At 43.9% G+C, this 13,206-nt stretch overlaps 1 protein-coding gene across 13 annotated transcripts in view; it reads left to right on the forward strand.

Moving 5' to 3' along the window:
- DNM2 (dynamin 2) overlaps positions 1-13,206 on the forward strand; it is a 75,600-nt gene that overhangs the window by 44,407 nt on the left and 17,987 nt on the right. For 4 of the 13 annotated variants that reach the window (XR_007949523.1, XM_051971532.1, XM_051971528.1 and 1 more), the window contains exons 10-16: positions 484-622; positions 2,817-2,903; positions 3,303-3,373; positions 4,246-4,275; positions 5,460-5,511; positions 6,323-6,334; positions 11,252-11,365. Coding sequence is in view for 12 of the 13 variants with exons in the window: in XM_051971532.1 (XP_051827492.1) it covers positions 484-622; positions 2,817-2,903; positions 3,303-3,373; positions 4,246-4,275; positions 5,460-5,511; positions 6,323-6,334; positions 11,252-11,365 (505 nt within the window). In the remaining variant the exon portion in view is untranslated. Of the gene's footprint in view, positions 1-483; positions 623-2,021; positions 2,161-2,816; positions 2,904-3,302; positions 3,374-4,245; positions 4,276-5,459; positions 5,512-6,322; positions 6,335-11,251; positions 11,366-13,206 lie in introns of all 13 variants that reach the window. The other 9 variants (XM_051971538.1, XM_051971534.1, XM_051971530.1 and 6 more) reach the window with 6 other exon arrangements.

The raw sequence follows: 13,206 nt of genomic DNA on the forward strand, positions 1-13,206 counted from the left end.
AAGGGCAAAGTTTTACCTCTGTCTTATTTGAGACCTATAAGTAGGACATTACATAATTTACTGCACTATTCATAATTGTGACCACAAATGCCACCCCTTCCTTCCACCTAGTCTTGTTATGTTTGTAATGTAAAAACAAAGTCACCTGAATTGGTAAGAGGCTTTAAAACAAAGAGTATAAGGGGATGGATTGTCTGAAGGGATAAGAAGGGGCCCAGATCTGAAGGCAAACCAGAATGGGAGAGAGATGAATTTCATATTGGTCACACTGAATGTTGCTAAGAAAGAATAGACTTCTGTTGCCAAATTGAGTCTCCTTGACACTGGGAATTTCTCATTAATGGGAAGCGAGCCTTTGACTCAAATATATGATTATTGCTATTTCTTCAGTTAACCAAATAGTTGCCATTAATATTGTTGATTGTTTTTTGTTTTTCTTTGATTATTTCCCTCACCCTTGCCCTTGTGGTTGGACGTGCATAGGACGGGGCTCTTCACCCCAGACTTGGCATTCGAGGCCATTGTGAAAAAGCAGCTGGTGAAGCTGAAAGAGCCTTGTCTGAAATGTGTCGACCTGGTTATTCAGGAGTTAATCAATACAGTTAGGCAGTGTACCAGTAAGGTATTGAGCCCTCCCTGAGGGTTATGGAAAAGGGAGCCATGGGGGGATGGGCGGTATCAGGATTGCAGTGCCCTGCCTGCTCTGGCTGGTCAGTCTCCCCAGATTACTTTTACTTCCAGGAGGATGGCCAGGTAAGGGACTCTGGACTGTGGAGGGTAAGACTATATTGAAATTGTTTGGATCCTCTTCCCCACTCTTCAGTGAGGTCACCAGTGTCTCTCTAGAGATTCTCAAGTGAATGGGGGAAACAGAAGATAGAATGGAAGGAGTGCCAAGCAGGCCTCAGGAGGTGGCCAGCCAAGTGGCAGCTTACTCTGGGATCCTGATGTCCGACATAGCATGTGTCTTGACTGATTTAAAATGCTGCTTTGCTACACCCTGGGAAGCAGAAAATTGAAATGTTCCCCTTCTTGAAACTGGAAACCCCACCCCCAATCCTCTTTTCATCATGGATTTTTTTCTTTTTGGAAAAAAAAAATGGCCCCATAGTATGATGTTTTGCATGACTCCACTGCTTCAAAGCCAGTGTGCTCAGGGTACCGAGAAACCCTGAGAGTGACAGAATGCTGCAGTGAGCACGTGGGTGACTGGCCTGTCAGACCTGGCTTTGCCCCCAACATACACACCCAGGACAGCTTTGGCAGCGATCCCCAGTCTGCAGCCTGCCTCCTGCTGTTCTCCAGGCAGGGCCAGTGCTCTGCAGAGGGAACATGGCCCCCCTCAACAGGGGAAAGTTGAGGTGCATCTCCAACAGTCATCATGATTGGCACAATCAATTCCTACACTTGGCAGGAAATGTCCACCTCCCCAACCCTGACAGTCCCTGCTTCCCAGAGTGATCTGCTTCAGCTGAGCCGTGTAAATGCTTTCCCAGGGTTGTGTTGGCGTGTGCATGTGTGTGCACGCGTGCGTGCCTGTGTGTGTGTGTGTGTGTGTGTGTGTGTGTGTGCGCGCGCGCGCGTGTGCAGGTAGGAATACTAGGGCTGTCTTTAAAGAGTCAGGAGATTTTTGCTTATGCTGCAGTTCTTGATGTGTGTCATTTTTAAAAGCCTGCATTTGCTTTCCAAGCTTCTTCAGTCAAACCCAGCAGGGTTGGAAGTAGATTTTCAGAGGCTACAACATGTATTTGAAAATTCAGGACACCCACTGTATTGGGTGTAAGGTGACTAAAGCCATGACCTTGTACTATTGACAAGTCCAGCCAAAAGCCCCTTGAAATGGCTCTCCTTCCGAAGCAGCTTCCCAGGGCAAATGCCGAGGCTTTTATTATGCCTCTTACTAACTGGTTGCCTCTCTCCTTTTCTTCCCTCTCTCTGTCTTTTTGTTACTGTGTGTGTTTGGTCTGCAATGCCTTTTGGGGTCTCGTCTTTCTGCCTCCCTCGTGCTCTGCATGACGCAGGACGGGTCTCTTCACCCCCGACATGGCCTTTGAAGCCATTGTGAAAAAACAGATTGTAAAGCTCAAAGAGCCGAGTTTGAAGTGTGTTGATCTGGTGGTCTCAGAGCTGGCCACCGTCATTAAAAAGTGTGCTGAGAAGGTAATGGGCTAAATTTTTTTTCCATCTGTTAGTCTAATCTGAGCATCTGGAAAATCCTGGCTCCACAGGACCTGCCTTACTGCCTTGAGTTTAATTCATGTCCTTTGCAAAAATGAAACCAGTTTAGTGGCATTATTTCTGGCCCATGCCACAACTATTAACTGTCATCTGTGGACAGTCCCCAAAAATAAATTTGGAGGTCTTGCTGAGACATATGACATAGATGATGTCCTGAACTACTGCCCAGGAAACTAAAAACCAGAGCTCCAGGGGTGTGGGAAAGGCCGTTCATCTCAGTGGCATTATTGCTGCTTTTAGTGTATTTATTCATGATGTAATGCAGCAATGGGGATGGAGGTGGGACAGGGGACAAAAGTGATATTTGACTGGTAAACACACTTCACCTGCTTTGAATGAAATCTTTTCCATCTTTGATTCTCTTTTTTAAAAAAATATTTTCTGATCTCTAATTCTCTTGTCAACTCAAGCTGCCCATATTTGTCTCTTTAATGAGTGTTTGTGGTGACAAAATTGGGGAGCATTGAAGTCCTTTCATGTCTTCTTGGCTCTCCCTGGCTTTCTGCTTTCTTAATGTAAATTGTTGTGGCGTTTGTGCTATGTAGAGCCGTCTGACATGCCTTTTTCCTCCCTCTCAGCTTGGCTCCTATCCCAGGTTACGAGAAGAAACAGAAAGAATTGTCACCACTTACATCAGAGAACGAGAAGGGAGAACAAAAGACCAGGTATGCTTGAAGGGCCTTTGACACTGTGTTCATTCAGCAGATATTAGATACTGCTAACTTAAGGACCAGGTCACCTTAATGACCACACTTTATGTGATTGATTCTATATATGAACCTCTCATTACAAGGGTGGTATCCAGCTCTGTGATGCCCAGTAGTATGTACAGTATTCAGTGAAAAAGAGGGATGCACTGAGAGCCTGGAGGTACCAGGCAGATGAAGCTTGGCCCTTTGCCTGAGTTGGAAAATAGTTACAGATCCCCCTCTACTGGTCAACTTGGGCGTATCCTCAAGTATTGTCAATGTGTGTTTGGATCTTTGGGGCGCAGACAATTCATGGTAAGGCTGGAGTTTTGTTTTTGTTTTTTTTTTTTAATTAGTAGCAATTTATCTTTTCAGATCCTTCTTCTGATCGACATTGAGCTGTCATACATCAACACAAATCATGAGGACTTCATTGGTTTTGCAAAGTATGTATATTCTACATGCAGCTTCTTGGATGTGGGAACCCTGCCATCAAATAGGGCTTAGAGCTGGCCCTCCTAGAGGGCACCAAGGCTCCAGGCTCCAGGTGATGCTGGCTCAGAAAAATGATTGGGGGTGAAGATAATTTCTAGAAGAAGACATATTCTGAGTTTTGAGTCATTCTGTCAGAGATGCTCATTAACAAATGAGATTTTCTATGTGTCTTGCTTTAAATAGAATGCTTTAAAAATCAAAAAAAAATTTAAACTGAATCTGCTTGCAGATCATTTGGCCTCATCATTCCCTTCTTATTAAATGGGCCCAAGCAGCCCACTCTTAGTTACTTAAGAAACTTTGGTTCCTTTTAATTTAACAGAACCCTACCTTAATCTGGCTGTGAGGTTATCTTCTGCTAAGGAGCAATCATTTTCCTCTACACAGCCTGATCTTTTCTCAGACTTTAGGAGGAGTCTTTGAGGATATGTTGTGCCCAAGAGTCTTTTTGGTGGGTGATAAGGAGAAAAGTGCAAAGGCTTCTCTGGATCTTCTTATGCCTTAGGCCATGATAGTGAGCCATGACTATATTGGGTCACAGAAAAGCCCTGCTTTGCTCTGTCATTTAAGATAAGGGTGAACTCAGTACCCTCATCTTGGATTAGCAAACCCCTATGAGGCTCCCTGTGGCTGCATGGTGTCTGTGTGGTGGAATTGAAAGCCCTAGGTCTCTTCCCCCTCTTGATTGCTGCTCTTTTCCTCACTTTATTTCTGCTTTTCACACTTCATCCACAGTTCCTCCTTCTCACCATCTCTCCTGTTTTTCCTTTGATCACTTCATTCTTTCCTCTGGACTCCTTGGCCTTCCTCCCAATAACCCCAGCTGTTACTATACTGAGCAGCTTGTGACAGGGTGGGTATCTGCCTGCTGTATATGCTGTTTCAGTAGTGTGTTAGCGGGACTTTGGGCTAGATCTGTTTTTGACAAAAGTGGTGGTAAGTCCTCCAATCCTCACTGATTGGCAGACTGAAAAAGTAATAAAAATGTTCCCTAGGCCCTGCTATTATGAAGCCTGGTCACCAGTGCTCTGGGATAGGTTTGCACTCTGATCCAAACTTCTCCATTTCTTATTGTGATGTGTGAGTGCTGCCCGTTGTGGTTACATTGACATGACCTCTGACCGCTAACAATTTGCAATTTGAAACAGCCAACCCTATATAAAGACAGGCATCAAAAAGAGCCTTATGTTTGAGCTTTCTTCCCCTCCCTCTTGATTTGAGTCTGAAAGCAAAGTTGGTGGTTTTCCTTTTTGGAAATAGTTATTACACTCCTATCTCAGGTAAGTGGAGTTTTTCTTGATAACAGCTACTCTTGCCACCAGCCTAGTCTGACATCTGAAATTTCATGTCAGGATGTCCCATTAGAAGCAATAGCCTCAGAACTAGTTCTACTCAGGCTCTAGACTTGACAGTCCAAGGTTAACAAGAGGAGAGGGTATTGGGAGAGATCCTCTTACTGACTTGCCTAAGGGTGAAGCTGTAGGCTGCTTTGCTCATGCAGCACTATACCTGCACAGACTTTTTCTGAGAGGAGTCAATGGCTTTGTCTAGGAGTGGAGTTCAAGCAGGCTTCCTCACCTTGTGTGTTTCCTGGCACCTTTTGGACAGGTCTTTAAGGAAAAAGCCTGGGAATCTCTTCTCGAAATCATTTTTCTAAACAAATGATGTAAAATACATAGAGTTTCATTGAAATATAGTTCTTAAAATATATATTCTTATAATGTCATGTACCATGGGTTCAGAATCCCTTAGTTCAGAGGTTTACATTTGTCTGGATCAGTCACAACTTTCAGGTGCTAGAGCTAGGGTTTTTTATGCTATTTGTTTGTAGCCCTCTATGGTTCTCCTTGGATAAAGAGTTACTCTTCAGTGGAAAAACTTTGATTCTAATGTCTCCAGTTCTGAGAGCTGTTTTTCCTTTTTTTCGGCCCATTTTCATTCAGCCATTGTTTATTTACCTTCTCTCTATGCAGCTGGTCACTGGCTTCCTTCCCTCACTGCCCAGCTGCATAAGCTTTTGTTATGCTTTGGTTTCAGTGCCCAACAGAGAAGCACTCAGCTGAACAAGAAAAGGGCTGTTCCAAATCAGGTACATGTGCATGCCTGTGTTTCTTTGGGATTTGTTTCTGGGGTGGGAGGAGAATGGAGAAAGCTGCCTTAGGTGCCAAGGGGGAGGTATACTAGCTTTGGTGTGAATGGTTTCCTCAAGCCCTCACTGTTTCACATGCCTCTATCAGAAGCTGCTGTCTAATTATAATTCCCCATCCTTTTGATCCTAAGTTCTACCTGTGTTTTGACATAATTCAAAACCTTTTCAAGTGGCTGAATCTAAATCTCAACAGTAGTCACTATAGGGCTGTTTTATCACAGCTGCTGTGTCTCTTTCTTGGGAAGCACATTCTCTGTGAGACTCATCAAGTGTCCTGAGAATGAAGAAAGCAGTGCTGTACTAGTGTTCCATCCCAGCTTTTGGGAAATGGAAGGAAAGTATTCCCCGGGGAAATAAGACCCAGAGTAGAGTCCTGATGTTTTTTTTGGAAAAAACACTTACCTTCACATAGTCTTTGTAGAGGTCCCATCTCTCACAGGAGAGACGAAGGGACTATTTATTTAGCTTGCATGATTGAAGCCCCCGATTGGAAATTGTAACCTTTGCATGAATTTTATGCTTGCTTTAGGTAATACATATGTTATTGCTTTTTTGTTTGGAAAGATTATAATGAATTAAACATTAACACTGTGAATATAATTAATAGCATGTAATTTTTTTTTCTTTTGCTGTTTTTCTGCTCTTCCTTTTCTACCATTTTTTGTGCTTCCTGCCCTTTCTCTATTACCTTGCTTCCCTCTTTCTGCTTTTCCTTTATTTACCCTACCACCCTAACTTTGTGAACCTAAAGGGTGAGATCCTGGTAAGTACCTACAATAGTGTGTTAGTAAACCTTAGACAGATCTAGTGATGGAGACCTACTCTCAAAATATGACCCCAAAGAAATTGAGTTTTCATTGACCTGGAGCTGAGTACACTTAGTACATTGAAGATAAGATCCTCTCCCAGACTAGGTACAGGTTCATCCAATAAATTTATGGAGCCCTATGATAGATAGCATGGAGCATACAAAGTTGGTTCAGACTTTGGCTCTATTTTCAAGGTGCTTTTAATCTCTGTAGATGGAAAAAGGAAGTGACTCAAGTGAGTCTAGAAAAACTATCTACCCGAGCCTGCCCTCATTATCCCAGTAGTATGCTGACCTGCCTTCTGGCTTTTGTTTGTTTGTGGTGGTGTTCCCTGCTCTTTGGAAAAGCTACCTCCAGTGGCAAGACTCATCTTAGTTTGATGATCCTTGCCTCCGGCAGCCTCCTAGACCCATTCTCGTAACCCTTCCCAAAGCTTTGAAGATGAGCTTTTCTCGCTGCTGCCCTGCAGATAACTAACTGGCTCTCTTCGCTTTTGTGTTCACATAAGCAGGAAGAAGCAGTGGAGAGAAAATATAACTAAACAAATTTCTAAGGAAATTTCCTGTTGTTCATGTCCACAGTACTCAGTTTGTTTCATCTTGCTATCATTTGTATGCTCCTACTTTTCCAACTTTCCTTGCCCCAGAAATAGGATGACAGCATCATTCTGTTTGGCATGAGCCCATACATCTTCCTGCTAAGTGTACTCAGTTCTGAAAAACCAAGGTACCATTATCTTCCTTAATGATGGATGTTGACACATTGTTACATCTTCCCCTGGGAAGGCTAACAATTGTGCAGAAACAAGGGTCAGAAGTCTTCTTTGACTGAGCGAGAAAATGGAAACAGTTAAAGTGTAATTCTAGAAGGGTGGGGCAGGACAAGGAAAATCTCCCTCCTTAAAGGACTCTTGGTCTTGGTTTGCACCACCGGTCTCTTGTCCTTTCTTGCCTCATCTCTCCTTAAGCAGCAAGAAGTCAGACCGTTGTCGGAACAGCTACTTTTTTTTCCCCCTTTAAAACCTCACTTCCTGTTTTCCATTATACTATAGAGATTTTAAGTGCTTTCCATTTTCCTATCAGTTCAAATAGGCTTCCTTCTGCTTCCCAAGATCCTGTTTCTTTGGAGGAGGAGAAAATACTTCTATCTCTATTTCCCAGAATACCTACCTTGGCTTTTCTTGAGCAAGGTCTCCATCATTGCTGGGGAGGTTTAGGATGTGAAAGTCCTGCCTTGTGGTGATGGGAAGCTGCTGAGCCCTGACTGTGGTATTAAGATTGGTATGAGCTGGGCTATTCCAGGCCAGGAAGACAAAATCAGCATTCAGGAAGAGTGTTCCAAGATTTAGGCCCCCCTTCCTTGATTCCCCTGTCCCTACCAGTTGACCAGCTCTCCCCTGAAGGCACCTTTTCGCAGGTAAGGCATTGGTACACCAAAATGTCTACTTCTTTGCCATGTCTCATTCCCTTGTTGAATATCAGGTGGCCATTCTGTCCCTCATGACATGGCTCCTTGTTAGCCAAATGGGCCCATGGCAACTTTCCTTAGTCCTCTAACTACACCACAGACTCTTTCAGCTTTGGGTCATTGGGTTGAGTAAGCTATAACATTGGATCTGAATTTCCAGAGGATAAGATTATCATGCTTGGTTCCTCTGTACCTAGACCCTGGGACACTTATCCAGCTGCATTCTGGTTTTGCTGTTATTCCTGTTCTGTCTCCAGCTTCCTGCTTCCCCCTCTTGAGACTGAATTGTCTGCAGAATTTTTATATATTTATAAATTTGGCTTTAAAATGAACTGGGCTAACGAGCCATCATATGCCTTCAAATTATAGATCCAACCTTAAAGAAAATCAATCATTCAGTTCTTTATTGGCCTTTATTTGCCATCTGATTGGTCAGGGCTCCTTGCTTCTCTCCAACAGGTGCACTATAAGAATAAAAATCTTTTAAGTGTAACAGCCTGCAGTCACCCATATCTTGTACAGCCAAATGATTTTTGTCTCTAACTCATTGTTGTCTCCTATATGGGCAGCTGCCTGGATAGCTTGCAAATTCCTGGGTAGGATGGGTATGGTTTGTGATTGCTAAGTGGGAATACATCTAGCTGTGATCCTGACCAGTATCTTTGAGTTCTGGGACACAACTGCTGTTCTAGGCTGTCACCTAGATGTTTAGATTTGGGGTTGAATGACCAGGCCTGCAATATTGTTTTTCCTACCAGAGCAGAGTATCAAACTATTCTGAGCCCTGGGCCCAATTGATTTTATCAGGGGCAGATTCAGCATTTCTCATTTGTCCTTAGCTCCCAGGCATCCACATTTCTCACCAGGTCTACCCACCTTCTTGAAGACCCTGAGCCCACTACCCCAGCCTGGTTTTTGAGAAATGTGCTACCTGCTGTCCCGTTGACTGCTGTGTATTACTAACCTGTGTCTCGAGACTGGTGGTCACAGGGCACTTATGTAGGATGACTGTGGGTGCTCTTCTCAATTCTTGTATGTGTTTTGGAAGCCCATGTATATGAATCCATAAATGTGTTAGAATTTCTAATTTGGGGGACATAAGAACCCATTTGAAAGTTTGCAAATTATTCCTCCACATGAATGGTATTTACAGATATCAGACAGAATAGGTTCCATAGTCTCTCCCTTCCATGGGCAAAGCTATCTATGACCATGGAGAAGGGAGTAAGAGAGAGGTGTGGTTGATGCCTTATAGATGGAGGTTTCTGGCTGGACCACAGACTGTGGAGCTCCTGGCTGGGATTGACATCTGACCAAAGACTAGTTTGCTTCCTCCTTGTTTGCCTGCCTTCCTCTCACCTCAAGGAGAAAAAAACATAATTCAGAGGTTTACTGTCTCTGGGCTGGAATCTCTTGCTGCATCTTTGAGGAAGCACCTACTCATCCTGAACCTAACCTGACCTGCCCTCATTCAGGCTTTTGCAAGAAACCATGTCAATGTGTTGATTATCTCCTATCCTGTTTCTCTTTAACAGGGACTCTGACAGTCCCTGGGAAAGGAGGAAGCTAGCACTTACTCCCATGGGACTTTTAAAGTTTGAACTCATGTTATAGGAGTGGGCGACCAAAGCACCAATCTTATTCAAGGCCCAAAAGGGGCAGCCACACAGCTTCTGTGCCTTTGCTTATAATGAAATACTAGCAAAGGCACCAAGTGGTTTTGTCCTAAAGCATCTTATGCCTCTGAAGCAGTTATGCTCCTAGCAAGAAGAGGACTGGGTGCCATCTCTCATATTCACTCTTTGCCCCCCACCCCCACCCCTCACCCCACCCCACCCTCGAACTCCTTAACAGGACAAGGATTCTGGCTCCTGACTGGAAGTCTGGATTCTTTAAGTGCCCTTCTGGCATGGCTAACAGAACTTTGTTTCCCTTTGGCTCTCTCTAAATTGGTGTCCTCTGTGTGCTAGGACCTAAATCCTGATAGGGGTCTAGGGATCCCATCACCAAAGCTGTTGGCTACATTGATTAACCCCTTGGTATAGAAAGAGAAGGACATATGTGTGTCTCTGTTTCTTCAGGAGGTAGACTAATGATTCCTTCCATCTGCTGGTTGGTTGGACAGCTGTAGGAAGTCCAGGCCGGTCAGTTTATCAAAACCATGCACACTATTTTAGTGACATCTGATGAAAGCTTTTTGGCAAGATGGTGAAGTGGTTGATGAACGTGGCCTAGGAATTGGTTCTCTGGCTAAAAAGAGAAAGAGTCTTGTGGAAAGTCCCTGGTTCTGGGCCTGAAATCCAAAGGGATCTCTACTGTTTTCCCTGGCTCTCAGTACCCGCAGCTCTGCCCCATAAGTGCCTTGGCAGGGTCAGCACTTACTCATGTCCTGTGTCCTTGCTGGTGACAACCTATACTTGGCAGTAAAGCTTCAGTCTGTCACTGCCTCCAAAAACATTCAGGTTCTGTTCTAGTCTCTGTTTGCTTTGTGTTGGCCCTACCCTTGTGTCCCCAGCTTGAAATGTAAGGGGCTTTTCCCCAGGCCCTGGACTCCCATGCATGTCTTCTGTCTCCTTGTCTCCTCCCTTCTCACCTCCCAGGGGGTACAGCCTAGCACCTCCATGGAGGCTGACTCGGCTGCCAGGTGAGTGCCACAAGTAGGCACAGTGACATTGTCAGGGTGGAGACTGGGGAGGGGAGCCAGAGGCCCACACCATTCTTCTAAAAAAGCTGCTGCCCTACCTGGCAGAGAAGCATATAGTGACTGGCTTTTCGTGTAAACTATTTGAAAGAAGTCTATCTTATCTTTTGAGTAAGTTTTGCTAATTGTCCTGAATATTGAACTAAGCAGTTTCACAACTTTCCAACTCATTGTTGTCTTTAATGACCTGTATAATCTCAAGAAAGTATTTCTTAGTAGAGAGTTCCATTGTGCTGTATACTTAGACCAAATAGTTTCTAGAGGGCCAGCCATGCATAGGAGCATCTGCAAGGCCCATTAATAACAACTGAATTGGATTTCTTCCCTTGTTGGCTGTCCTGGAACAGTTAAGCTATGGGCTGAATCACTGGCCCTCCTTTATATCTACCTAAGAGGTGGTTGTTTGACTTTAGTGAGCGCTGACATAGATCCAAAAATCCTGGAATAGACCACCCCCTTCCACTTCATTTTAGTTTGGATTAGCATCTTGGTTAGGGCAAAAACAGTTTGGAGTCTGAGGTTTTGACAGCCTTTGAAGGAGCTAGATTGTTACTCTGTTGGGAGTCTGCCAATTATTTTACAAGTCTGCTCTGTCTAGGTTTGGCCTTTCTGATTTCTTGTTGTGTTCTAGTAGGACAGTCAACCAGGTCACACCCCTTTATTAGAATTCAGGTTTCAGACTGATCCACGATTTCTCCTCCAGGTGATTCGAAGGGGCTGGTTGACCATCAACAATATCAGCCTGATGAAAGGTGGTTCCAAGGAGTATTGGTTTGTGCTCACTGCAGAGTCCTTGTCGTGGTATAAGGATGAGGAGGTGAGTATCCAGAAATCTGCTTGATCTGTCAAGAAACACTACCCTGACGTCAACTGGTGAGCTGATTAAAAGCAAGCAGACTGGGCTGGGCAGCTATAATTTGCCACCCAGTTTCTTTTGGGAAGCAGGTAATGGGTAAATCATAAATCTCAATGGGAATTATGACCACAGCCTATATAAGCAAGAATGATAGGGACATTGAGAATGCAAATCCTCAAGCTACACAGAAGCATCACATCGTAGTTGTGGTAGTAATTGTAGCAGCTGAAAGGAAGCCAACCTGGTAAGACCATATTCTGGACTATTTGACCCATATGTGACCAGGAAGCTATGCAAGACACCACCAGGCACTAGCCATCATGTGAAGTCCTTTAGATGTTAACCCCAGTGTACTAATATTTATCCATCCCCTTCTTTTAGGCTCTTCTCTCTTCCCCAAGGATACTAGACTGAACTCACTAGTAAGCATGTAAGGAATGAAGATTTGGGAGGCTGGGGCTGGGTAGGCTTTATAAAGTAGATTAGGGGTCCTCATAAATGTTTGTTCTTACTACATAGTTGTGGGTCCCGTTGGGCCTATGACTTCCCTTTCTCCCAGGAATTGATCTTATGACTCCAGGCCCAGCACCCTCTGCACTGTGCCTCAGGGATATATTTTTATCCAAATTTAAACTTTGGTTACATTTTATATTCTCCCAGTAGAAGTTAAATTCCTTGTGGGCAAAGCCCAATTTCTTTTTTTCTTTATCATCTAACATAGGTAACACCTTATACAGAGTATGCACTAGATCAGTGATTACTGAGTTAAATTTAGTTTTGGCTTCTTGTCCTTGTAACCCCTGAGCACTTTAGGTTGTAGTAGAAGAATGCTAAAGAATTCATTTCTGCTTTTTCTTGGAACCAAGCCTGGAAATGTAGGAGAAGTAGCTTATACAAGTGAGTGGAAAGCCCTGAATTTGGAGTTAATGGAGCTGGATTGGGTTCCTAGCTTTGCTCTTTACTCTCTCTCTGTGACTTTGAGCAAATTAAATATCCTCCTGAATCTGTTTCCTCCTATAAAATGCAAGGCCGGTGACCTCAATCACTTCAAATTCTTGACCCCGTGATCTTGGCTTTGTTGGATAAAAGAGCAGAAACTACCTCTGAGCCATCCAAGTCATCCTGAAGAGCTTTTCATTTCTGAAATGAGGAAACTGATAGATTTTCCTATTTGCATTGCTTAGACAGCTTGGTTGGTAGCAATATAAATCCAGCTGTAACCATGATTTTCTCTGCAAGGTCTCCCCATCCCCATTATTCTCTTGTCTCACTTGTGCAGAGTGGTGACTTCTTCTCTGATGGCCTCCAGAGACCAAAGCCTTCTCTCTTTCTCTATTCCATCCTTACATCTAGTTTAGACTTCTGACTGTGACTGGTAATATGTCTTCACATTCTTCAGTCTCTTTAACTATGATCCTGCTTTTTAGGATCAAGGCCTTCAGGGTTCCTTGGAAATGTACAGTGGTCTTCACTGGTCTCCCCCATAATGTTATGAAAGAGCAACTTTATGAGGTTGATGATTTGGAAAGAAGTTCTGTGCACAGTTTGGAAATACATACATTAATTATGGGCCCTGGCCCAGCCTGACCCTTTATTTGAAAAAAGAAAGCCTGACTATTGACTGCTCACTGTTTCCCTGTGAGTCCTCCTGGCTGGGCCACACCAAGCTTGGCTTCTGTCTACACTGCTCTTTCAACCTTCTTCTGACTCTAGAGTGAAGGGGTCCTTCCCTCCAGTTGCCCCACTCCCATTTTGTTGATCTTAAAGGATCACAGGTCCCAAAGGGCTCTTTATGAGCAGAA

This window comes from Antechinus flavipes, chromosome 1 (genome assembly GCF_016432865.1).
Source record: "Antechinus flavipes isolate AdamAnt ecotype Samford, QLD, Australia chromosome 1, AdamAnt_v2, whole genome shotgun sequence".
NCBI lineage: Eukaryota > Metazoa > Chordata > Mammalia > Dasyuromorphia > Dasyuridae > Antechinus > Antechinus flavipes.